Source organism: Myripristis murdjan, chromosome 4 (genome assembly GCF_902150065.1).
Source record: "Myripristis murdjan chromosome 4, fMyrMur1.1, whole genome shotgun sequence".
Lineage (NCBI taxonomy): Eukaryota > Metazoa > Chordata > Actinopteri > Holocentriformes > Holocentridae > Myripristis > Myripristis murdjan.
Window position 1 is genome coordinate 1,499,710 of NC_043983.1, and position 27,029 is coordinate 1,526,738.

At 40.1% G+C, this 27,029-nt stretch overlaps 1 protein-coding gene across 1 annotated transcript; it reads right to left on the reverse strand.

Annotated features, from left to right (window-relative positions):
* Positions 1–4,760: 4,760 nt before the first annotated feature.
* Positions 4,761–25,550, reverse strand: mfsd8l1 (major facilitator superfamily domain containing 8-like 1). The gene is made up of 12 exons (XM_030049573.1): positions 25,030–25,550; positions 19,956–20,141; positions 19,641–19,703; positions 18,275–18,394; positions 16,345–16,424; positions 15,542–15,908; positions 14,862–14,935; positions 13,638–13,851; positions 12,070–12,192; positions 10,781–10,911; positions 7,401–7,517; positions 4,761–7,111 (listed from the first exon to the last, which is right to left on the reverse strand). The coding sequence occupies exons 1-11, from the start codon at positions 25,103–25,105 to the stop codon at positions 7,437–7,439; spliced, it is 1,515 nt and encodes a 504-aa protein (XP_029905433.1). The 5' UTR covers positions 25,106–25,550; the 3' UTR covers positions 4,761–7,111; positions 7,401–7,436.
* Between the last annotated feature and the right edge of the window lie 1,479 nt (positions 25,551–27,029).

Here is a 27,029-nt window from a genome sequence, read left to right on the forward strand (position 1 = left end):
GCAGTCCTCTGATGTGCATATTTATGGACGTGTTGCCAAGTCGCCACTTGGATGGACTTATCAAGATCGACAGCCCTGCTAGCTCCTCCTAAACGTTCCTGTAACTCAGGTGTTAGTATCACCTCCTGGACAGACCTAAAATCAGGTTCCAGAAATTTTACCTGAAACCGTATGATTGCCAATGAATACAGTTCCAAAAACTAAAAATAGCATGCCTCACTAGGTCCTTGCAACTGAAAAGGGTCATGAGTCCCAAATCAAGGCCAAAATTAGGTTCTGTGAACGTTAGCCAGAGCCCTGTTATAGCCTCTACTAGCCTATAATTCAGGAAGAATTTGAAAGATTCTAGACCATTGGATGCTACAGACAAATAGGGCTGTTGGCATAGATTTATTTCATTTTTCCAGTTAGTAACTAGAGTGCTTCATAACAGCTAGCTCCTCTCTCGCACCTTAGCATTTTTCACTGGGCCTCAGTCTAATGTTAGACACAAAAACTGTGGTTCTTTGACTCTGTGTAGAGAAATGATTGGATTTCGAAAAGTCCGATTTGCAGGGTGAGAACTTCCGATGTGTTGGGAGGATGAGTTGGATCGGGGCACCAGGGAAGTCACAAACAAAAATTGTTGTTCCCTTTGTGTCAAGTATTTGACAGATGACCAAACTGAAGCGTCTCAAAGGGGTGGCAGGTCCCAGAAAAATCCTTGATGCCTGCAACACTTGGGGAGGCCGGGTGAACTTGGAACGAAGACGGTGGTGGGACGAATTGGGACGGGGTGGAGGGGGTAACTCTTCAGTTGGGGTAAGACGGGGTCAACAAGGCCATCAGTGCTGAAACCCAGCTCAAGTGTGTATTGCAGTGAAAAGAGGGGCAGGGGGGTTGCTTCCAGTGCTGGAGGTGACTGAACTGTGACCCATTTAGCAAAACGGGACCATCTGTGCAATAGCAGTTCGCTAGCTTACGCAACACAGTCCAGGGTGCCTGGGCCGCGCACGGACTTAATCATTCATTCAGTCAGAAACGTGTGCCCCACACAACTACACTTTACTGATATGACCAAAGAAGAAATCCCTTACATCCGGACGTGACAGAAGGCGGCCGGCGAGTTTCATTTTTGCAATGGGAGGAAACTCTCAGCAAATAAACAGAACACGGCTTGTCAGGCGACCTTTTAAACTAACAAAAGTAGGTTAAAGTCATAACTTTGCCATGCCTTTTTGATCTTGCTCCTTTATTCTCTGGCAGTTAAGATATTGTCAAGACTTTCTGATGCAACACACCCTTTTTGCCCCGTCAGAGTACCGCTCGAGCACTCTGCCTCCCTCTTTTCCCCCCATAACAGTCTTGCTTTCAATATCTTTCACCTCCATGGAGTGACACATGTATTATTAAAACAGGATTCAAGTGCTATCCGTGCAGGGACACTCACGGACTTTCACAGGTTTCTATAGGTGCCACCATTTTGATTTGACTGTGGCTGGAGTCGTTTTTTGCAAAAACATTAAGAATCCCTGACACCAGTGCACAAACTGTAAATATTTCATGCGCCCCGGCAGCTCAAAAGCTCAGAAGTTCAGACTTGAGAGCACTTCTATCCATTTATTTTCCTTCTCAAGCAACCTTCATGAAAGTCTTATCATGACTAGGTTGCGGTTATTATTCCTGACCCGCTAAGTTGTCCTGCAAACAGGGGTAGGTTATTGTAAAGAGTATGTGAAAGGGCAGGACTGGAGAGAGACGTGGCAAAAGCAGTCGCTCTCTCTGCTACTTGTGTCACACAAACCCCAGGGTGACAGCGCAGCGCCACGGCACATCCTCCAAATTCAGGGCTTATCCTCACACTAACCCAACCCAACCCGCGTGGGGTCAATCAGCGGTCATGGCTAGAGAATGAGATTGCAAAAAAAAAAATTAAATAAAATTAAAACCCCCAACCGCCTGCCCCCTCACAATGTAAGGCCCCCACCTCCACCCCCCCACGTACCCTCCTTGCCCTTACTAGAGGAGGAAAAGCACAGTTCACCAAAAGTTTACGCGTTCACCATCACAGTCGCTTTGGAATGCTGTTTAGACCCTGTAACCTGTCGCTCTGATTGGTGGACAGGGAGGCGGGGGGTGAGGGGGCGGATGTACCAAAACTGACTCCGACAACTACGTTTCCACATATATGACACATGACGCGCTCTAAACTTCTGACCTCAATATGCGGAACACGGGGGTCACTGTTCGGTCAGACTGTTGCTGCAGGCCGAGGGTGGTTGCCGTGTGTACGTGTGTGCGAGTGTGAGCGTGGGTGAAGGCTGGGGAAGGGGGGCGGGGGGGTTGATCTGGCTAGGGGGTGATCTGGTACACAAGCCGAAAATATCTCTGTCATTGCCCCTGTGCTGTAATGTTTCTGTCCCCCCTCCCTCCGCCTGACATGTAAACGGGTTCATCTAAAGTTCAACAAAGAGGCCCCGCCCCCTCGCCAGCACGTCACGCAGCAGACGACGTGTTGTCACGGAGAGGGACACGCCCCGACTCCGCCTCGCCGCTTCAGCCTGCCTGTTGGCAGGTGAAGTGGCAGCGACCCCTGGTGCTGCCGCTCTCCAAACCTCCAGTGAAGCTCATGCAGTGCGACTTCAGGAATGTCCCGAGTCGGGGGCTTTCCTGCTCTGGACCTCCACTTAAAGTGATCTCTCCCTTCTGCAACCCTGACATAAAAAGATATTTTGGCTTGTGTTGTGTTTTAAATTGTTTAGATGCCCTATTTGATCCCTGCCAGAATCAAAGTAGTGAGATGAAACCATAATTCCTCATATCTAGAATGTTTTTGTATCAATTTCTGGTGTTTGATATTGCACTGGAGTCAAACTCTTCCCTGACTCAGCTGCTGTGCAAAACCATAAAAAGCAGAGTCTCAGTACAAATGTCTGCTGCAAATATGTCTAAGCAATCTAGTCCTGTTGTCCTGTTATTTGAATAAATTGCTCTATACCTGACCTTATTGGGTACAAATTTTTTTTCTAATACTTTTTTCACAGCCTTTTTTTTTTTTTTTTTTTTTTAATGAAATATATTCCTTCAGTTGACTTTATTTACTTCCATTTTATTTTTCATTTAACTTTGACCTTTTTCCGATTTTATTTTATATTTGCTTTATTTAAGTTTTTCATTTTACTTATACTATTTAGGTGTTCAAAATGCTACTTTGAAGTACCAATGCATCAAATATTATTCATAATAATAATTGAATAGAGAATTTTGTTTGGTATAAACTTGTCTGGTGTGTTCAGATTTTGTGTTTTGTCACATTACAGCCTGTTCCTTTTCTTTTCTTTTTTCTTTCTTTCTTTTTTTTTTTTTTCAAATCTACAATCATAGTTAACAGCATTGTTACTTAATAAAAATCCAATTAGTGTTGGGAAAAAATTAAGAAAAATTCTTTAGTTGATTTAATTATACTTCTGCTGCATTTCCATGGTATGATTTTTTCTTAGTAAATAATAATAATTACATAGAGTTTACAAAATTAGATCAATGTGAATATACTAAAGAATATAAATGGTATATCAGACAGAAGAAAGACATGTCTTCTTCAAATACTATCCATATACTGTGTATAAGGCTATGTTTGCAAGTGATTTTTATTGCACATTTTGATCATTAGGATTTATTATTTGTTTGTTTGTTTTTGGAAATTGGTAGAGTTATGTTATTCTATGTATATTTACCATAAGTAAAATATTCTGTATTACAGTTATGGTGCATATAAATTCATCTAACTGGGGAATCTTCCCATTTAGATTTTTTTTTGTTTGTTTGTTTTTTAAGATTTGATCAGTTGCCTTGTAAGACACTGCATTACACTAAGATTTTTTTTTTTTTTTTTTTTTTGGTCCTTTTGAACAATTCAGTTTGATCTAAATTTGATATAGTTATTACATTTTAAAATGATTTCATGATGGTAAAATTAACCGAACTTATCATGTTGGTATTTTTCCTGGCAGTCTACAACATTTACAACATATTTAATAAGCATTTAAAAAAAATGAAACTGAAATTATGATTTAAATAAATATAATAAACCTGTTTTGTGAAACAATTGGTATTAATAGTAATGGCACTATACATATATATATATGTGTGTGTGTGTGTGTGTGTGTGTGTGTGTGTGTGTTTGATATTTACAGTTTTCTAATTATATGTGTATGTGTGTGTGTGTGTGTGTGTGATAATTATAGTTTTCTCTTTAAGACTGGCTGAATGTAGGATTGAAATGATTTGTTTTCTTTTTATCTCAAATATTGTGCACACCTAATATGTTCATTGCACACAGTAATGTGTATGTATGTGTGTGTGTGTATCAGAACAGTAATTACAAAACTACTGTTACACACTTTTACACATTACACATTTAAGCCTTTTAAATCTGAGCAAATTAGCAATGAGCAATCAGGAATTAATGAATTAGCAAGAAATGACCCAAAAAGAAAAAAGAAACTAGTCAAAAATTACAAGAAAAAGACCTGAAAACACACCCACCCACCCACACACACACACACAAAATGTAAGGATTACTATTATTAGGAAAGTAGTCCCAAATTAACAAAAATTAGTTTAACACAGGTTTTAGGTGTTTGCCAGTACAAAACCTAAAAACCTCAACAGGTGTACTGCTTCCTCTTAATGTCTTATGGAAAATATACACTTTGATTCTACAACGACCGTGTGCATGTGCATCTGTTTTCTACTGTACTGTCAAAATAAAATCAAAGCCATCAATCAAGTCATTTTAATTTTGTAATACATTTGTCAACATTTAGAAAAAAACATTAACATTGATTTTTCCCTAAATGACTTCTTTGGGACTGATGGGAACAGTCCCAGCCCAGGCCCAGTATTGATGATGATGATGATGATCTGTTTTGTAAAGACTTAGGGCTCCCTCCAGTGGTGAAAAGAGGTACTACATAAGCACCAACAAACAAACCAACTCAAACCCTTTAGCTCTGTTCAAAGCCTGAAACTATCTTATCCACTGTCCATATATGCACAAAAATAAAGGTGCCAACTGGAACCGAAAATGTGATTTCATAGTAGAACCTTTTCGGGTTCCACAAAGAACCTCTTAAACCATGGCACTTTGGAGTACAATTTCTTCAAGTGCTTCAAAGGTGCCTCTAAGAGCCAAAAACACTGTTCTTTGACAAACCAGTAATGCTTCTTCAAAAAAGGAAGAGAAAAGATATGGAAACAGCAGTTCATTCCTATTTCTTAGAGGAAAAATAAAGTGTTCCAGTGTTACCTGGAACTGAAAATAGTAGAGCTACACAAGAACATTTCTGATTCCTCAAAGCACCTTTCAGATGACAGTTATTTAAAGAACAGCTCTTCAAAGAACCCCCAAAGCATCTTCAAAAACCCATCAGAAAGGTTCTTTGCTGTTGTGCAGAAACATTCTCCAAAGAACTTTAGATCTGTTTGAAATTAGTTCTTGGAGGAGCCAACATATTCAATATAGAAGCCTTGTCAAATGTTTTTTTTTTTCCAAATGGGGAATCATGCACTAAATTAAGTGGTTCTTTAGCAGATGATGGTTCTTCACAGAACTATTTTAGAACCATTCTTTTTCTGTGTGCGGTTAATGGTGTATTTCAAGTAATAAATATATTATATAAATAATAATATAGAAATATTTCAACAGCATCTCTTTGCTAGGGTTCTACTAAGGGTTTCTGAGGGCCAATGCCATTCTTTTTAGCATGCAGCTGATGTTTTACCCCAATATTCAGTATCTTTATAGACCATGTGTCACTGCAAACTTCCTCTGTGGTCAGGGAGGAAACTATCGTATCAAGACAACAGGAGTGACTGATATTCTATATTTGTTTCATGCCACTATCAGCGTGATTTATCAGCACCCTAATATCCAACCCTTCTGTCAGTAATCTAACAGCCAAACTACCCAGAACAGAACCAAGCCTGCTTCACCAAAGCAGAGCAGGCAAACTTAACAACCACTTACAAAGGTTTCCACCTTGAAAGTTGCCCAGAGTGGCAGATGAACTCTTTGGTCCATCTGCCACAGTGTCTGGTGGACGCCCAAATTTTACCAACCACACAGATTTTTTTATTTTTACCAGCCACTTGTTTATTGTCAATAATTACATTACACAGGGATTTTTTGTGCCTACTCAAGACCCGCTGTCTTTGTGAGAGGTGTCTGAGCATAATGTGACAACAATCCACCATCACTTACCTGATGTTTAGATATATAGTTTCAGTAATTATAGGTATATCTTTTTTTAATTTCTTTTTTCTTTTTCAATTTGCATTTTCTTTTCTTACCTTTTTTTGGGAAATTTTCCAATTATTTTCTAGTAATTTAAATGCTTTCTGCCCATGTTTTTGAAAAAAAAAAAAAAAAAAAAACAAGCAAATTTGCTCAAGTTTCAAAGGGTTAACTTTAAGGGTTTTTTTCATTAAATAATCTTTCTTAGGTGTTTCTACTTTGTCTACTTTGTTTGTTTGCTGGTTTGTAGCTTTGTGACTGTGTGGGCCACCGTGTCTGGCAGACTAAAGAAAATCTACCTGCCACTGCAAATATTTACCTGCATTTAGTGAGTGCTAATTTTAAAACCCTGCTAGGTCGTGTTGGTAATTTCATCACCCTGTTTGCATTAGATGGGAGTGAGGTATGACGTATCCATCCACAAAGTCATGTTGGTTAAAAGTCCACTCAGCTGATCTGCTTGCCTCCAGCACAAGGACACAGTTCAGCATAAAGACACAATTGATGCCTCCATCATGTGACATGTTAGTTAATTTAGCAATAAATGTTTTAGTGCTTCCACTAATACACTTAGAGAATTTGTTGTCTGCACTGTGTGCATGACGCAAAAGGATGGGTGAAGAAGGATTTGATCCGCAGCTTGTGTGCAGGGTCAGCCGATTCCATATTTCCATGGGAAATATTTCCACTGGACCAGTTCATCATGTCAGGGTGGGGGGAGAACTGGGAGAGAGATGAAGCCTGGGATGTTGGGGGTTTGTACCCTGGTCTTTGGTCCCACGGGGCCCCAACGTGATTGAACCGTGGAGGGACTCTGTGCTGGACAGGAACGTCCCACTTAACACAAGCAGAGACAAAGACAGACAGGATGGCAGTCAGTAAGCTTGCATACTAAGAGCACCACAGTCACAAATTAATTTTATGGCTTACCTTTTAAAAGATTAAAAGATTTTTTTTTACTCATTTTTAACACCAAATAGACAGATAGATAGATACACATCACAACAGATCATTTAGAAGCTTATTGGTTGGCATTTCACATTTATCAAAGAACAGTGATGAAAAATCCATTTCAGTAATTCTGCGCTGATCTGCCTCTACCGCAGCAGCATCGTGCACAAGCTACCTTGTGTATCCATCCCTGCATCAAACACCTGGTGGTTTAACCACAGCTGTCGGGATTCTCTGCATGTTCCACCACAGCAGGCTCCACCAGCCGGTCATATGAGAGGAACATCATCATCTGAAAGACAGCACAGACCATACAAGACCAAAATTAAGACAAAAACTCACTGATAAACTGGAACTGGCCATTGGGCTAATTAGGAAGCCGTGAAGAAAAAAAGGATTCTCTTGGTTGATCTGGCATTTTAAGCTCTATTTTTTTTCCTCTTTATCTCAATAAAATGACTACATGATGGAAAAAATGAGAAAACATTTCAGCATATTTTTTCTAATTTGCACCAATTTACCAAATGTAGCAAAAAACAAAACAAATAAACAAACAAAAGAAAAAAAATAGACAAAACTTGGTTCTGGATCTGCCAAAATCCTGAGGTTTATTTTTCCTTAGGCATTTCAGGGTTTCTGTCGTGCGGGGATCATATGATCAGGAAGACAACAAACACAAGGAAAAAAATACAGTAAAAATGTAATCTCCTATGAGAAATAATAAATGAAGAGAAATTCTGTGTCATGCTTTAAAAAATAAATAATGCCTGATTGTTGGTCTAGGGAAACGCTGGTCTTCACTCCTGTTGCTAAGCAACTGTCAAAAACTTATTTGGATTGCAGTGCTGTTGCTAAAAGTTAAAACAGTGTTAGCTTCCAGTGCGCGGTGCTCACGTTCAGCTCTCAGTGCTGTCAGGACTACACAACAGTCCTCAACATATAAAAATAATGAGCGAGAGAAAGCCCGGCTGTGGAGGAACGTTCCTGCTGGATCCAATTTGGAGACAAAAATGCAAGTTGGACTTAGCACTTTTTGAAACTGTGTACACTGACACACAAACACTCAGGGCTGCGTTACTCCCTTAGTACAAAGGGAAACTTTCCAGATTTTTTTTTTTTTTTTTGGATGCGAAGCACCTCTATGAGCTCTAATGAAACTCACTCACACACTCACAGATTTTGCAGTCCACCCAATCATGCATGAAGTGAACTTAATCCAACATGAATCTAAAACCCAGCTAAAACTGTGCTGTTAAGCTGAGTGAATGCACGGGTGTTCAGCTCTCCTGTCACTTTTCTGTTCACTTACTTATTTCTGCCTGTGCTCATTTGACGGACAACATTTTAACTGTCAATTGTATCGCACTGGAAGTTTGTGCCTATTTGTCTGCCTCCCAGTCACTTCTAGACTGGCTATCTGGCATACTGGCAAATGACCAGTATGCCAGATAGCAGGTCTTTTGGGCCAAAAAAACAACCCTTTTTTTAATGTTGACTGATTGACCAATAAAACAGGTAGATCAGCCCATTATTCATGACTGATTCTGTCATTGGTCCCTTGGGCTGCACAACTTTTTTTTGGTTGTTGTTGTGGTCTGATTGGCCATTATTCATGACTGATACTGGACTGGCCCATTCACAGCCGAGGGCCGAAGCCCCCCTCCCCCTTGGGCCTCGACTGTCAATCAGTCTGTCACACCACAGAAAAGACAAGCCCTTCAGGCAGATGACGCCAAATGTGCAGAACTTTCCGATGTTCTGTGCTGCAGCAGCTGGAGCTGGCGGACCCTCATCAGCACCTGTGGCAGTCGATGATGATGGAGTTGGCCGTGAGGGGGATGAGGCCAGGTGGGGGAGAGATGACAGAGCCAGCGGTGATTTAATGGGGGCCGGTCTAGGGCAAAAATGCCAGGGTCGATTTTTTTTTGTCCCAGTCCAGCCCTGCTCCCAGCGCATGTATCTCCCAGGGACTGTATTCTAAGTTTGCTTTCTGCTGATCTTGGGAAGTTTATTTTTTGTATTTTTGTATTTGGTTCCCATTGAGGTCCACACTGCAGGATTAAAAGCAAACACAGTTTTGGAAAACTTGTTTGACAACAGATCCCATCCCTGTCACTTCAGTTAAGCATGATGCACTGAGAACACATTAAGAAGCAACTGGATATAAGCATCAGGCTGCAGCCAAACTGGTGGCTGGATAGAAATTTGATGGAGAGTTCGTCTGTCCGTTTCAGACCAACATGAATGACGACAGCACAGTCTTGTTGCTGTTGGCTGAATGGATAATGACATCTCCATCACTACAGGGGCTTTGTGCTTCTCTGTCCATCAAACTGACACACACTGAATAGTGCCAGACACCTCATCAAACAGACACTTCTCACTGGACACCAATTAAAAATAGACGTTGATGGATCAGTGTGGCCGCAGCCTCAGTCCACACAGAGGTTTATCTGTGGTTCATTGTGGTTTCCTGTGATTGATTCATTTTCCATTCTTTGTCATCACAAACCTTAGTGCAGTTTGTTTAAAAGGGTTCGATGAAAAGATTTTGTCACATTTCCAGGCAACTCAGTGCAGGTACTTGGTGTTACCCACCTGTGAAAGCCAATGTGCTTGCCTGGCCGAAGGCACTGAGCTGAGATGTAAACCCTCCAGAGTGTTTGGTGTGAACTCATCCTCTCACTGTCATAAACTCACATTCTCTTCATCTCTATTTGTGTTGAGCGTTTGAAATCTCGCAAGAAAGTGTGGATTCTTGCCTTTGGGCCATAATTGTAAATCAAATAATTTTAAGTTCTCTTTTGTACCTTTATCAATCAAGGTCCTGAACTGATAAATGGTAATTTAAAAACCTTTTTTCTCTCTCTCTGTTTAAATCCATTTTTTTCTCTCTCTTTTTCTCTCTTACTACTGATCTGTGTCCTTTGATACTGCTGAGGCATGAGAGGGGATTTTTTTTTTTTTTTTTGTCTGATTGTGGAATAGAACTGCAAACAGGGGCAAACAACAGTGTTTATGCGTCATGTCATGTTCATGTTCATGTTCATATGTGTAAGTCCACATAATGTATGGATGGCTCATTTCTAAAGATGTCAAGTGTCTTATTCTATGTCACAAAATGGTGGCAAAGCAGCAAAGCAGCAGTGTCGCTTTTCTGTTTTACTTGCTCATAATAATAGAAATGTGATTGCATAGCTTTGTGTTTCACTATTTTAAAGGCAAAAGAAGAAATAAATCAATATTTAAATCAAAATTTAATGAACTGAGCGAATTTGCTTTTCCTGCCCACAGTAGAAAAAAAATCTTTTATAGCTTTTGTTTTACTGTTGTTCATAGAAAAATGATTAATCAAAAGGTTATGTATTCATGTGCATTTAAATTTAAAACAAGAACAAACACAGCAAACAAGGATGATCATCATTATGTGGCTGTAATGGCAGCTTCTGTCAGTTGCGTTAAGGCAGGACGTTTAAATGCTTGAAAACACTGCTCTAGAGCTTGGAAAACATTCAAAGCATTTCAAACTTGACATTTACTTTTTTCCTCACTTACCGTCAACAGTGCCAATAGTGCCATCATCACCCCCAGCATGATGTACATGTTTTCAGTGAGGCCTCCGGCCCACAGGGGGCCCAAGATGGTGGCTAAACCCCCAACTGAGCGACGTACGCCCTGACAGAAACCTGCAATATCAACAAGACACATGCAAAATAGTTAGGGCCTGCTCACATTGGCAAGTTTAATCCGCGCCCAAGGACGTTTGCCCCTAAAATCCGGATTCTTTGACCAGCATGATCGCTCCGTTCCGTGCTTGAATACAGTACACTTCCCCCGCTCTGGCACAGTTGAAAGGAGTGTGCTTCTGCACGGTACGGGCACATACACAAGCACATGCACGGTCACACACACAGTGCACTGACGTAAATCATTTGGCTTTAATTGGCTTTAGCACGATACGGGGCCAAACTTGCCAATGTGAGCAGGCCCTTAGACACATAAAACAGGACCGACTTCAGGAACTCTCACTGACCTGACAGTTACAAGTTGACTGAGGAGTAATGCACATCCTTTTGGGGATTATTATTGTGACTTGTGTACTTCAAAAGATTCATGAAAGATGGCCAACACATGCCAGGCCAGCAAGGGCAGCATAAATGTATTTCTGAAATGTGCTTGAGCAAGACACTGAGCCTTACTTGTTCATTTACAGCAGTGGTTCCCAAATGGTCTAGCTTCAGGGTCCACATTTGTCCTTAAACATTCAGTTACATTCTACATATGGATTAACTTAATAGTTATTCAATTAAACAGTGCAGTATTGACATTGTTTTTATGCACTGTTAAATCACATAATTCAAACCAATGAAATAAAAAGCTAGCTGGACATTAATTCAGGCCTCGAAAACTGTCTTTTTCTAGACAGCAATTATATGTTAATAATAATAAAAATGTGCTAACAATAATAACCTGGTAATACCAACAGCAGTAAAATTATTTTGTTACTCTGCAGAAAGGGATAAAACATGTTTTCTTGACCTAAAATCATCATGACCATTGCTTGTTATTTTTTTTTTTATTTATTTATTTTTTTTATTTATTTATTTTTGACCAACTGGACTCACATGCCTGTGCTGTTCCACTCAAAAGTTCATCTGTGGTCCACTTTTGGACCATGGTTCACCAGTTGACCACCACTGATTTACAGGACCCTGTTCTGGTTAATCATGTCAGGTCAGATATTGAACTAGAATCTATCAGCTAAACGTCTAAAATCAAAGATGGAATACTGTCCTGCAGGCAGCAATGCTTTATCTTGACCACGAGATGGTGCTGTTTCTTACCTTGTGTTTTCTCAGAGGTAACTTTAGAGAAGAGGGAGACTTGGGCCACGGCTACAAATGGCAGCCCTAAGACCTGCAGGAAAACCCCTATGATGAACTCTGTCAGCTGCCATGGGAAGCCTCCTACAGAAAGCATTAAAATAAAATAAAATAAAAAGGGATAAATATTTGGAATTACAGTTTTAAAGTGAAACCAATTTTCGACTTAGACCCTATTTTCCCCATCTTTCCCATCATACCAATTGATTCTGACCACTTCATTGTAAGGCTGTTAACATCTTGTCTGCTTGGATGCAGGGCTCTCCATTACATTACAATGGAGCCAAATGACCTTTTTCACAGCGGCCATTTTGACATGAAATAGCAGGGCAAACACAGGTGTTAATGATGTTAATTAAGTTTCTGTTCCATTTATGTCTAACAGCCAGGTTCCTGCTGTTGTTATGGATCACTGAACAGGCTCTGCTACACTTAATGGAACAGAGCCTTAATTAATGTCATTACAAACACCAGTGTTTACCTGCTATTCAAAAATAAATTATACTTAAATTTGACTCTAAAAGCACGTAAAGCATGTCTTTTTCCACACACTAACACTTGTTCAGCTTCCTGCTGTCTACCTTTTAGAGCCACACACCACTCACTGTGAGTGCAGCAGGTAACTTTGTACTTTGGTGGTTCTAAGAGGCAGTGTGAGATAACTGCTTCATTTGGCTTCATTATCCAGAAATCATGTGTCATCAATGAATAATGCAACCCTTGGATTTAAATTTCATGTTAATGAACAGCATGCTTGACTGCTGCTATTTAAGAGACAGTTTGCTTTTGCTCTTAAAGAGATAGTTCACTATTTTGAAAACATTATACAGTACACTCAGAAAGTATCCAGACCACCTTCAGTTTTTTCAGTTTTGTTATGTTGTAGCCTGATGCTACAATCGTTTAAAGTCATTTTTTATCTCATTAATCTACACTTAGTACCCCATAATGACAAAGTGAAAACAGAATTTTAGAAATTTTTGTAAATTTATTAAAAAGAAAAAAAAAGCAGTGGCTACCACAGAGACAGAAGTAGATTGCTTGTGTTTGCTATTGTCTGTTTCTTCTTTGAACAGGATAAAGCTTCCTTTTTTTTTCCACTCCCGCACACATTTCATGTACCTTTCCTGTGCCTGCCAGCCACCATTGTAACTGAGGACCAGCACAGACAGCTTAGACTGCACAAGAAAATAGTTCAAGTGCTGATAATTTTATAAAATGGTCAACATACTTTTTATGCAATTTCGGCCTATGGAAATTCCTTATTCAACAATTAGAATGGATTAAGATGCTTATTTTTAATAATGTTAGCTGGGGGGAAGTTCACCTCAATGGCAGGAGGCTAACAGTAGAGAGGACTGTAGAGAGAAGAAAGCCCCTTCCAGACAAGCAACAAGTGATGTGGGTGGGCTTTTATTAGCTCAAATGCTCCTCTCTCTGGCTGTTTTGCACAGAATTCTTGTATAGTGCAGCTGTACAGGTGAGCAATGGCAAAAGTGAAGTCGCTGTGAAGTGCAGTGAGGACTGACCTAGTGGCTTAGCTAGGAAGATGATGCACCACACACAGGACACATTGCAGATGATCAGACCCACGGCCAGAACCACGCGCTCAGCAAAACGCCGGCTCAGCCAGCGCACAAAGAGGAAGCCCGTGATCACCTCCACACCGCAGATGCAGTACATGACGCTGTTCTCCAGCTCCCCGAAGTTGAAGTACTTCTGGGTCAGTGGGGTCACCATGGTCTGAGGAGGGAACGTATGGAGAAGTTAGCACACTGCAAAAAAATGTTTAAATTGTGGTTTGACGTTTCCAGTGCAGTTTCACTTCTTTCGGTATCTTGACACAAGATAGAATGAGACAAATTGCTTGAACAAAATCGTCTCCGTACTTGATTAAATGGCTTGTTGAACCTTTAAAATCTGAGCAAATACACTTGATTTCTTTAAAAAAAAAAAAAAAAAGGGAGAAACGGTGATTAGCAAATTAGCAAAAAAATTACCAGACCATTAGTAAAAAATAGCAAAAAAAAAAAAAAAAAACATAAAAATGACCAGAAAACTGGCAAAAATTTACCTGAAAATTTACCGTTTTTTTTTTTTGTTTTTTTTTTTTTAAATATTACAAGAAAATCTATAATTACTAAAATTCTATTCTTAAACATCAGATCAGGGAAATTAGATCAATGTCAAATTTCCTGGGCTTAAATTCTCGTGACACAAGCATTTAACTCTCTGAAACCTGAGCAAATTCACTTGATTTCTTTCAAAAACCTCCCCAATTTTTTTTTTGTAGTAGAAAATTACAAAAAACAATTACCAGAAAATTAGATAAATAATACCAAATAATTGGCAAAAAAAAAGTTGAAAGATTTACATGAACATTATTTATAATGATTAGAAATACATAATTAAAATTACATAACAAGAACATTACCACAAAATTCCCCCCCAAAACTGTGAAAAATAAATTAAAAAACAATACCAATTCAATTTCAATTTCAATTTTATTTATTTATATAGCCCAGAATCACAAATTACAAATTTGTCTCAAAGGGCTTTACAGGAAATACAACATCCTCTGTCCTTAGACCCTCACATCGGATGAGGAACAACTCCCTAAAAAAACCCTTGTAATACCAGACAATATTACCAAAGAATTCCCATTAATAAACGTAAAAAAGAGGAAAGGTGAAAAGAAGTAAGGTGAACTTTGTAAAGAATAAAAGGGAAGCTGGATGATGTCTTTATCGTACCTCCAGTGCTGTCTGATTGAACAGCGTGATGAACTGAGCAGCGAGCAGCACAACCACCTCCTCTCTCAGGAACTCTACAGACAGGAGGAAGATGAGGACACACAGGAGGAGAGAACAACAGTGAATTCAAAGCAACGTAGGAAATTGAGAGGAGAGAAAAGATTGATTGAGTCCTGCAGCAGAATATCCAGTAGTTTTCTATATTCATGGTAGCTGCAGGTTTGCAGAAGACTTTTAATCAAAGTTCTGAAACTATAAAAGGGCCAATAGTCAAAGAAAGAGAACAGCAGGACATTAACTGGTACGGGATGTGAAGTACAGTGTTTTTAGGAAACTAGACAAAAAAACGCACTGACTTCAGTCGTTTTGGAGAAGACTGCTAAAGAGTTGTGTTAGCTACCTCTCTGTTTGTTGTCTGGACAAAGACATTTCAGCTGTGTATGACAGGGAAATGATGAGCTCTAATATTACGGTCAGAATTCTGAGAATAAAGTCAGAATCTCAGAATTCCAAGATTCAGAGATTAAACTTCAGAATTCCGACCTTGAGGCCAGAACTTTTTCCTCAGAATTCTAAGGATCTTCTTCTGCAGGGATAAGGTAATACTGACAACATTTTCATCTCTGAGTGAACTGCTCCTCTGTGGGCTTGCAGATACCCCGGAATGAACCAAAGCCTACCTCGTCTGATGCTGAAATTTTTAAAGGGGCTGGAAGACTCCTCCGCTTCTTGTGGTGGGGGGGAGGGAGGTGGTGAGATGTGAGACAGGTTGCCATTGGAGACGGTTGAGACATGTTTCCTGGGCGGGTCGGGTGTCCCCACTGAGCCGTAGGATCCCAACAGCTCGTGAGGTCCCATTAGTGGCTTGCCTTCATCATCGTCCCCTTCCTCGTCCTTGTCCCCCTCAACTGGCCCGCTGCCACCCTCCACCTCCCCGCCCCTCCCTGTAGAGCTCTGCCCCACCTCCCCCCTCTCCAGAGGTGGAATGTCCCAGTACATGAAGACCACAGCCAGTTGGAGGAGAATCCACAGCAGGCACATGAACAGCTGTTACAGACACAGAGTATCATGGTTTGACAGGAAAATAAATTGTCCATTGCTACCATCATCCGTCCTGCCTGACCTGTACTGTGCATGTGCAACTGTCAACAGATGGATGGAAACTAGATGTCTCACTTGTTCACTTTCATCATCAACTCTGGAAAAAATGTTGGCCCATACTCATAAACCTCGGCAGTAACAGTTTTGTGCCACAAAAACATAACGTGGTGGTGATTTGAGGTGATTCAGAAAGTTAGCATAGTGCTGATTCATTTGATTACATTATTGTGGCTTTATTGACAGGTTAGCATATCACCGTCTACCTCACGCACTCCTGCCTTGTCCAAGTCAAAGTGATGTGGTCAATAGTGTTTGATAAATAATATAAATTAGTCCTCTCTGGGGGTCATTTTACTGGATATTATGGTGTTTTGGTCCTTACCCCAGGTGCAGTGTATTTATTGACCACAAAAGGCCCCAGGTGGAAGTCACACAGCCTCAGGAAAATGTTGAAAGCTGGACCTGTGTGATACAATGGTGCTGGTATGACATCACACATCAAACAGATTTTTCTACAGCCATCACCCGCCTTTCTGTGTAATTTGGCTATGCAGCAAACACATTTATTTAACTAACTGTAGAAAGAAAACTGTTCTGTTTTGAGCTTCTGCTGCTTCTCACCAACATTAGACAGACCAAAAGTATAAGCTCTTTAAAAAAAAAAAAAGTTACAATACAAAGTCAAATCAAATGTATAGGGTTACTAATTGTTCAATCCATTGCTATTTTTCCACAGCCACTGTTATTGTTTTGTTTTTAGTTGCTTGATATTTTCTGATACTTTAGTATTTAATTTCTAGTATAATTCAAGTATAATTGTATCAATTTACTTATCTAATTGTTTATGTTCTGGTTGCTGCAGAATTATTCTTGTTATTTTATACATTGCAAATTGTGTCCAAGAAGACTAGCAACCACTGAGGCTAATAGGGATGAGAATAAAGAATTAAAGATTAAAAATAAATAAATAAATGAATAAAAAAGGGAGATTTGTAAATGCACACTGCAATGAGCACACACACATGCAGACCTCATCAGTAGGTGATCTGTTGCTTTTTAAACATGGGGGATGGGGCATTCCTCAGTCACATTACCTGCTCCACTCCCTGGACACACCACATCTAGAGCAAAAACTGTGTCTGTATTACATGTCCTTGAAATATGGTCCAGATTTTTATTATCCATTGTTTTCCCAGTTGTTGATCAATTGGGAAGTGAAACAGTAACATTTGGTCAGATTCCCTACATTTACAAAAGACACAACCAGCAACGCAGCAGTACAACATTATTAAAGAATTTCAGCTTTCCACCCTGAGCGTAACGTCAAAATGGCTTCTGTGTGAATCTGGTCTATTACTGCTACTTCAGCACCAAGGACAGTGTCATGGATTTATCAATACAAAGCACAGTTAGGCTGCTGATATTTCAGTGACATGGTCGGGGCCATAGATTCAAACTTACACAAACTTCGATCAGATAAAAGATCACATATTTAACTACAGAGCCCCTCTGTCCCTGCACTCGCTCTGCTACTTGGGGATGGACAAGATTGGGCAGACTAGACTAACCAACTCATTCTCATTTCCCAGATCAGCAGCTTGGACACGTTTCTTTCGCGTCTCATGCCAAAAGTACCCTATGGTGTCAGGATGAGATGCATTGGGCTTTCTTGCTTGCATCATGTGTCAGTGTCATGTGGTTAGGTCAACAATGCCACTTGGTTTAGGTTAGCGAGAGGTTAAGTTCAGGCATAACAAATGGTCAGAAACAAAAGGTCTCACTGAAAGTGGGAATTAAACTCAGGCCTCACGCATGAAGGTCATGTGATTTACATGTCTGCCATCCACCCCAAACAGCTCTCTTCTCTGACTTTCTCAGAGGGTGGATGGCAGGCTACCAAGGGTGGTGCATTTTGGCCACCTCCTGCTAGACCTAACTGTAAGAGCTAATCTAATGAAAGTGACGCTGTGTCTGTAATCAGGTCAAACGGGAAGCGTGATCCTCAATGTTGTGTGTTTTGTGGCTTTCAGTTGTACCAACCTACAGTACTCAAGTCAAACACTGGAAACCCAAAGGGGATTACAATTATGCTGTCATTTTTCTGCAGTGGTTCATTCTGATGCCTACCCAGACAGAGCTGGAAATCCAGAATAACATCCTGGCATTTTCAGCACACTTTCAATAAAGCACAGCTTTTCCTCTGGTCCATTTTGATATCTATTAAAGTCTACTGATCAGCAAGTACTGCAGGGCATGACAAGTCAAAAAGGGAGTGTTTAATAGACAGAATCGGGAAGCAGAAAAGCACCCACCAATCAGAAGGCCAGCCTGTCGGCATGCCATGACAGCAGCAAATACTGTGGAGCGGTCCTCCGGGGCAGTGCTTCTGGTCAGGAAGCCAAATATGGATGAGCCGGCCCCTGTACCAATTCCTAGAGAAATATCAGAGATTTCATCATTACAACAATGTAGGCCTCCTTGCCAATTCAAAAACTAGCTCTGTACAGATTCACTTGAGATTAAAAAAAAGGATCAAGGCAATTTTGTACTACATAGATTTTGAATTTACAAGTACTTCAACTGGTCCATCAGAACATCATCAGACCATTGTTTAAATTCAGATTCTGACCCACTCCTATATATGTTTATATATCTATGTACATTACCAGTCCAGAGATCAGGGGGAAAATAGCAGAAACCTGAAGTGGGATTTGGTGATTTATTCATTGCATCAGTTACTAGTCTCAGGATCAGAGTGGATGATGTGCGAGTGTTTCTCACAGAGGAACTGAACCCAAAACCCAAATCTGTGAGGCCTGTCCTCTAAAGGTGAAAAGGGATCACTTGAACACTTTGTTCTTCCTGGTTTAATGTGTCAACACGACTTGTCAGTGTTCAGGCATGACACTGAAACAGTTTAACACTTGATATATACAAGGATCAGATTTCTTGAGTTTAAATGCCTTTCACACGCATTTAATACTAGACAGAAACCAAAATATATCTACAGGACAAACTCACTTCAAATGGGGGTCAACAGCTAATGGACAGTCAACTTCTTGGAGGTCCAGAACATAAAAAAGTTTGAAAACCCCCTGGCTATACTTTTCACCACTAGAGGTCAGGTTTCACAGAGTTACTGGTTTGGGGTTTAGTTACTCTTTGGTGATTCTGCGAAATTTCAATCCTAGTGCTGAGTATTTGGTACAGCATATCACTCTATCAGGAAGCATTTTGGGGCTTCTGAACTGTAAACTCTGTATTTGAGAGACACACCATCACGTTTTGCTGCCTTCATGCATTTCTGTTCAGGATAGTGAATTTAACTGAATTTATTGAAAGGCTTGCCCCTTGAGATGTAGCAAAATGATCAGTAAGTTCCATAGCATAAGTAAGTGTATAACTGATTGTACTACAAATTCCTCTGGCCCCTTGGACCTGGCTAATGGGCAGGCTTTTAACAAGACATGCACAGTGACAACTGTTGCCAGCACAGGGACAGTTTTCTTACAAAGGCCTATCAGCCTATCAGCCTTCCTCATCCATATCTGTCCAAAATCCTGGTTGTGTCTCATTCAATTAAGATTTAAAAAAAAAAAATGTTTTGGGTTTTTTTTCCTCCTGTACAAATGACTTAACATTAGACAAATATTCACTTCCAGTTTTTTATAGACTCACCTGCCACTAGTCTGCTTGACAGTAAGAGCCACTTGGAGTAGCCCATGAAATACATGAAATTACCTATACAACAAAAAAGGAGAGGGGCAGAGAGAGGGAAATAAAGACAAAATTGAACAAAGCATACAGCAACAAGAACAGATCAGAATCTTTCATTTCTGCACAGACAAACAGCCCATCCCCACAAATGAAAGACTTCATTTTGACTACACACTCAGATGTATACTATACATTTCATATTGTAAAGATTTATGTGAGACCAAAAATGTTTACAAACTTTACTCCCCCAACAGAAAGGTGGATATTGTGACTCACCAACTATCTCAAACAGGTTGGCAAATAGGATGATGTTCTTGGTGGTTCGTGTTCTGTCAGACCAGTGGCCAAACAGCGGCCCTGACAGGAGGCCACTTAAGCTGAATGCTGATAGGCCCAGACCCAGGAAGTAGGGCGCAGCGCCTAGAGTCTGCAGGTACCTCCATATAGTAGGCAATATCACAGCTGACATGACAGACAAAAGAGAGGAGACTGTACATGTCAGTTTTCTGAGCGATGTTTGTAACAAAAAGAAAACTGAAAGAAAGAATGATGCTTTAAATGCCTGTGAGAGGCGAAACACAGACGCCTTGCAGTGTGTATTTCGATATGTATTTGGATTGGTTGATGACCACTCTACTTAGTGTATCAGTTTCCTTGTCATGAAACAGGGATATTACAGGATAGCAAGGTTTTCAAATTTATTCACTGCTGTAGACAGAACACATGTTCAGCTGATTCCACTGAAGGAAAACTAACATGCGTTTCCAAACAGAAATACGCAGCACAACACTGGCTCACGATGAAATTACTATTGTTTAAATCACCATGTACACCATTGTTCATATAACACACTGATGACTTTTTGTAACTTATGCATTTTTTAATAAATGCTTGTAAGTTTTTAAAGGGAAGGCAGGAAGACAATGTAAATGAGTATAACTTAATACAGAAAAAAGTGAAATAAGAAAAAGTACGGATATATAAATATGTTATACTTGTAATAAGATGAGACATGTTATGTCTTTCTGCTGCCCTATAGGGGAATAATTGAAAAACAAAAATATTTGGTCATCGCTTAATGGATTTTGATTTGATTTTTGATTTACCAAAATTGACAGTGGTGCCAATCAACAGGAAGCCAATGTAGCCACCTGTTTCTCTCTTAATACACCCAACTTCTTTATGAACTCAGCCTGTGATAAACATCACTGTAGGCCACAGGGGAGTCCCAGGATGAAATAAACACTGCTGATCTAATGGAAGACAGGCATGCCATGGGGACGCAGCTTAGGCCTAATCACCTTAGCTGCATCCCCATGGCATCCCTGTCTTAAGCTAATGACTCGATGTGCCACAGCTTTCTCCAACCGAATAAGGACAAAACTGAGGTCATAATTTTTGACCCGCAAAATGGATGGCAAAAAATTATCTCTTATCTTGACTCCCATTCTTTAAGGATTAAACATCAAGCCAGAAATCTAGGAGTAATTCTCCAATCAGATCTGAATTTACCAACTCAGCCTGCTGTCATCAAAAACACAGCAAGAGTCAGAGGATTCATGTCCAAAGTGGACCTTGAAAAACTGATCTGTGCATTCATTTCCAGCAGGTTAGATTACTGATCAACTCAGGCCTACCTAACAAAGCTGTTAGGAAACTGCAACTGTTTCAAAATGCAGCAGCCAGAACACTGACGAAATATGACCCCTCTAGATTTCTCTAGAACCCTAAGGTCATCCCGAATGAGTTTGTTGACTGTTTCCAGGGTCAGAACAAAACATGGGGAGGCAGCGTTCTCTTATTATGCTGCTCAAAAATGGAATAAACTGTCAGGCAATATTAGACATGCCCCTACTCTGCCTATGTACAGGCAGCCCTACGGAGCTTCTGATTGGCTCCCACAGGCTGTGCTTCGAAGTTTATCAACATATAGACAAAGGACCATGCTCACCCAGTTCAATCCAAATTCAATTCCTGGGTCAGGAGACCCACTTATGGAAATAAAGAACGCTATTACAAAATTCCTGGGAGGGAGTCATTATTGTAAATTTCTTGTCAGTTGGGGAATGCCATAGTTTGACCACACTGACAGTATGTAATTGTGTGTGTGTGAGAGTCATTTGACATTACAATGACACTAGTGAGTAACCACTAAACAGACAGTGGTTACCAGGACCCCCGAACTGTTAGAAACAAACATCCAGAATGCTCCAGTAACTTCTGCACTTCCTGTATCACTCCACAGCCAAAGTAGATTGCTTGAGCTTGCTACTGTGTGTTGTCTTCAATGAACATGTCTGCAAGTTGGAGGACAAAAAAAAAAAAAAAGACTTTCTCCAGAGTACTAAAAGATAGCTGACAAAAAAATGTTATTGCTGGCTTTTTCTTCTTTGTTCATTTAATAATTTGAGCGGATTTAGGTGATTCTTTTTTAAGAATGCTGGCTGGAGGAATGTCCTCCTCAATGGAAGTGAATTAATATCAAATTCCAAATGGATGAACTATCCCTTTAAAACATCTGCTAAGGAACAACAGAACCAGTGACACTGCTCATCATCTATTAGAATTTGGCACAAAAACAAATCTCCAGATTCACTATAACATTTTTAAACAGAAACATGTCATTTACAAGTTAGAGTTTAAAAACCTCTAGACAAGCCTTTTTGTCTGACATCATCCAAAAAAAAAAGAAAAAAAAAGAAAAAAAAAAAAGAAGAAGAATTCATGGAACCAATTAGCTGTTGATAAACCCCCAGCACAAATCGCCCCCGAATTTCTGTCCTCCAACAAATGCAATGAGTTTGCTGAAAATTTTAGTGATAAAATTCAGAGCATCAGACAAACTACTAAAAACTGACTCCAAAACACTTGAGGAAACAATGTAACAATGGCGGCTTTCCCCGTGCTGCCCACACTCTTCCTAAAGACAGTTGTCACCTCCTTAGCAATGGGAATTGTGCAACAGTTCTCTCTAATCAGGCAGTCTTTCTTAGGTTTTGAAAACCACAGTCATTAAGTCTCTATTAAAAAACGGTAACCTAGATCCTTCTGTAATCTCCAGTTACAGACTCGTATCAAATATACAGTTCATAAGTAAAATCATTGAAAAGGTTGTCTTCCAACAGCTTAGTAACTTTCTAAGCACAAACGATTACTTTGATAACTGCAAATCCGGTTTTTGCTACCACCGCAGCACAAAGACTGTGCTTATTAGGGTTTTAGCATCAGACATTTGGCAAAACACTGATTCTGGCAAAATCTCAATCCTAGTGCTACTGGATCTTAGTGCAGCGTTCAAGGCTGTCAACCATACGCTACTGCTTGACAAATTGGAAAACTGGAATACACTCTCTGGCATGGTGTTATATTGGTTCAGATGCTATCCTCAACAGAGACTACTTTGTTTCCAACTACACATCCACGTCCAACACCATGATTTGTGGAGTTCCCCAAGGTTCAGTCCTTGGGCCACTTCTATTCAATTGTACATGCTCCCCCTGGGCCAAATTGTTCGTAACTACAAAATCTCCTGGCATATCTATACAGGTGACATTCAAATCAACATATGTCTCAACGAGCGACTATTAACCCTAAAAAGTAGATTTATGGCTATAGTGCATTGAACATATCAATAACTGTATGTGCCAAAACTTCCTACAACTAAATAAAGACAAAATGGAGATAATCATTTTTGGTGCAAAGAATGAACAGTTGAAAGTTAGAGCTCACCTCCCTTTCACTGAAGGTTAAAAGGCAAGTCAGAAATCTTCTTGTTATTGTCAATGTAGATGTTTATCAACTCTGTAACAGAAAACTCACCCATGCCTTTATCTTCAGCAGATTAGACTACTGTTATGGTGTTTTTACAGGTCTCCCCAAAAAAGAAATCAGACAGCTTCAGCACATCCAGAACTCTGGATGAGTTCTAACTTTAGGGCCCAAATACATCTTCGACTTGCTTTTACGCTATGAACAGGGAGAGGTCTTTGAGAAGTCTCAGTCAAAACAAAACATGGTGAGGCAGCTTTTGGTTATTATGTTGCTCAGTGTTGAAACAAACGTCCCAAGAATCTGAGAAATGTGCCAACCTTACCTACTTTTAAATCCAGGCTTAAAACTTTTAAACTGTCTACCCCTCTCTCTTTAACTGATGCAATTTTTTGATTGCTGAATTTTAGGTTGTAGGTTCTTCTATACTTTTAATTACACTGAGGTTTTGACTTTATATTTCCTATGCATGTTTTACTTCCTTATTTTTCCTCCTTATCAATTGCATTTGTTGCATGTTTTCTTAAATGTCATTTTATGCCTTATGTAAAGCACCTTGAATTTGTGTTGTGTATGAAATGTGCTATACAAATAAACTTGCCTTGCCTTTAGCATTTCCAATTTAAATGCTTGCTTACTTCCTCACTTCAGCCCAAGCCCAACCTGGCTGGAACCAAAGTTCACTGCAGTGACAAGTCTGTCCTGCACAGTCAGTGACATCAGATGGCATAAGACCTATTTTATGTAAAGAATATATGTTTTGTGGTTGAAATGTTCTGCACTGAAAGCTCTTTGTCAGAGATCAAATTTTTCCAAGTGTTCTCACAACATTCTGGCATCAAGCCAGCCAGCAGATTGGTTCATACATTTTAGATGTCAGATGTCAGTAGTGGACTTTTAAGAAGTGAAGGTTGCTGCAAATGGGTGGGCTGAAGTCATGGATCATGTGGCTTACATTATTACATAGAATACTGTAGCCCCCAATACACTGTGTGTGCGTAAACAAGCAACTAACCTCAGCTAAATATCTGATCACGTTTTTCCCAATCAGAACCTGTGTATAAATGTAGAAAACTTTGGGCTTTCCTCAGCAGTTGACAAGATGTCACAGCCCTAAATCAGCCTAATCAACTTAAGCTAGCCTTCAACAGTTTCCACAAGATTCAGCTTCCAAACTTCCAAACAACTGCTCCAGTCAGTCTTGTTGAGTTGATAGCAGCTGTGGCAGGAACAAACAAGAGTATACTTGGCTATGAGGTATTTAGAATATAAGTCAAGCTCACTGGTCTTCACTATATATAGTTCGACGTCAAAATGTAATTATGACTAGTCAGATATTGAATTAATCTCTACCAAACATAGCCTGCTGGCTTGCCACACTCTCCCTTTTAATGTCGCTATGAAATAACCGTGTAACCATCGCAATAGACAAACGAAACATGTAGGTGTTGTGTGAAACATTTCTGATGTTTATTCATCATCTATCACTCTTGGTTGTGTTCTGTTTTGATAGAGGCTACTGACATTTTGTTGAAGTGGTGCAAGAGAGAGAGAGAGACGATTTAAACAGCTGATATCTTACCATATTCCACACCACTAAGAAGAAAGATGAGCCCGATGGTGAAGTATGTCAACTTCTTTTTCCGTGGATAGTCCATCGTGTTTACCGCAACGTTATTTCTTTTCTATCACCATTCTTAAAACTGTTTGTTTTGTTAATCTATAAATATTCCAGCAGACTTAATCCAAGAGACAGCGCCTCCAATTATCCTCCAGCGCGGGGGCATGTCACCGAGCCTGTTTGGAACAGCTGGTCCTCCCAGTGCACCGGGCAGGAGCGCATCGTTCTCTCCGTGTCTCCGACGCGTCCATAATCCCGCCGCCGCGCGCCGTGACGCTGAATCCGTGAGGTGCCCCGACGGCTCGCGCAGCAGGTAATTCTTGCAGCACCGGTCCTACTTTTTCGTCCTGAGCGCTCCCGTGTTAAACATAGCACAGACCCAGAGGGAGCCGGCGGCAGGGGGCCGTCACGGTCAACTTCATGCCAGCACACGGAGTGCGACTGGAGGGCAGCGATTCCTGCGCACCGGGACGTACGGCTCTGCTCCGTTACGCAATTTGATGCATCACTTCCGGTTGTCGCTTTAAAAAGCCTGTCTGTCCTGCCTCTGCAAACACCTCCACCAAACTCAACCCTCCTATTAGCCCTGGGGCCAATTCAATGTTTAACGTCTCTAAATACATGATTGCCATTTTTTTGCTTCATATTAAATAACTTTCCCCAACTGAATGGCTAAACATAGAAGTAACATGATGGTATTGTCAATGTCCTGGACACATTTTGTACGCACTGGTGTTTCTTTGGCGTCAGTTTGACCCCAGGCTCTTTTAGCTGTATAAAACAATGTAAGAAATATACAACTGTTTATCAGGGCCATTGTAGAAAGAAAAAAAATAGGGAAAAAATAAAGAGGGTGCAGGTGGGTAATATTCAGAGAGAAAAATCTGAATTTTCAAGATTAAAGTCGTTAATTTATGAGGGGAAAAAAATCGGAAATGATTAGATTATAAATGTGCTTTTCTTTTATGACTGATTTTCTTTGCCAGTTTTATTGTTTTGTGTAATCTGTGCAATTTTGTGAAAATAAATGTGCCTTGTAACTCAGCAGTGCTGTTTGAGAGGCTTTGAGACACATTGAATACTTCCAATGATGAAAAAAAACATTCAGTCGGTGAAAATACTATTGGCATGTTTAATATAAAAAACATTGTCTTTCAAAAATCCATATTGGTCAAAGGCTAATTCCTTCAGTATTATCAAAGGAATGAACAGAGGCAGGCTTGTCATGCATATTTATCTTTTGTGGTTGCACTATATTCCTGTAGGGAGTTGCTTTGATTTTTCATAGCATCTTAAGCATTATGTTAAGATTATTCTGGTTCTTTTTCCAAATAGGTATAAGATTGGTGAATGCATGTTTTGTCTCACCAAAACGTGCATGGGTTAAAAGTTCCTGAGTCTTCCCATGCTCATATCAGGCGCCTGCATCGCTCACAGTGTTTCTCCTCGTCCTGTGACATCCATTACCGCTGACTCTGAGGAGCCTGTGTCACACACACACGTTGCCTCTTTCAGCTCCACCTTTAATTCAATTTCAGTCTGGTGAACATCCACATTCAAGATTGTTGCTGCCATCCAAGCAAATTTAGAACAATTGCTTGAGGCATACTTAGTGACTGATAAAATGCCATTTGGGTTGGGTGCAAATTATTGTACTGCTCTGAAATACTGGCTAGAGCAGTCAATGTTTCAGCAACTTCAAAAGTTTAACTCGCAGCAGTCTGAGGCTGTTTTATGTGGGCTTTGTCAGTGTGACATGATACTACAGTTTTTATTTATTTATTTATCTTGATCATCTCAAAATTAGTTATGAGCATTCCACATTGCTGAGTTACTTTTCCCAAACTCTTCATACTCTTTTAGTCTGAAACTACACTTAACAATGGGCTGAGTCCCCATTTAACCCTAAGTTAATTGACTTTTCACACTTGGAATTCAGAATGTGGGATATTAGCCCAGGG

Excerpts from the sequence above, each read along its gene's own strand:
- mfsd8l1 (XM_030049573.1), bottom strand. The coding sequence starts at position 25,105 with ATGGACTATCCACGGAAAAAGAAGTTGACATACTTCACCATCGGGCTC. Across the intron at positions 15,909-16,344 it reads ATAAATACACTGCACCTGGG|CTGTTCATGTGCCTGCTGTG; the intron begins GTAAGGACCAAA and ends TGTCTGTAACAG. Across the intron at positions 7,518-10,780 it reads CACTATTGGCACTGTTGACG|ATGATGATGTTCCTCTCATA; the intron begins GTAAGTGAGGAA and ends GCTGTCTTTCAG.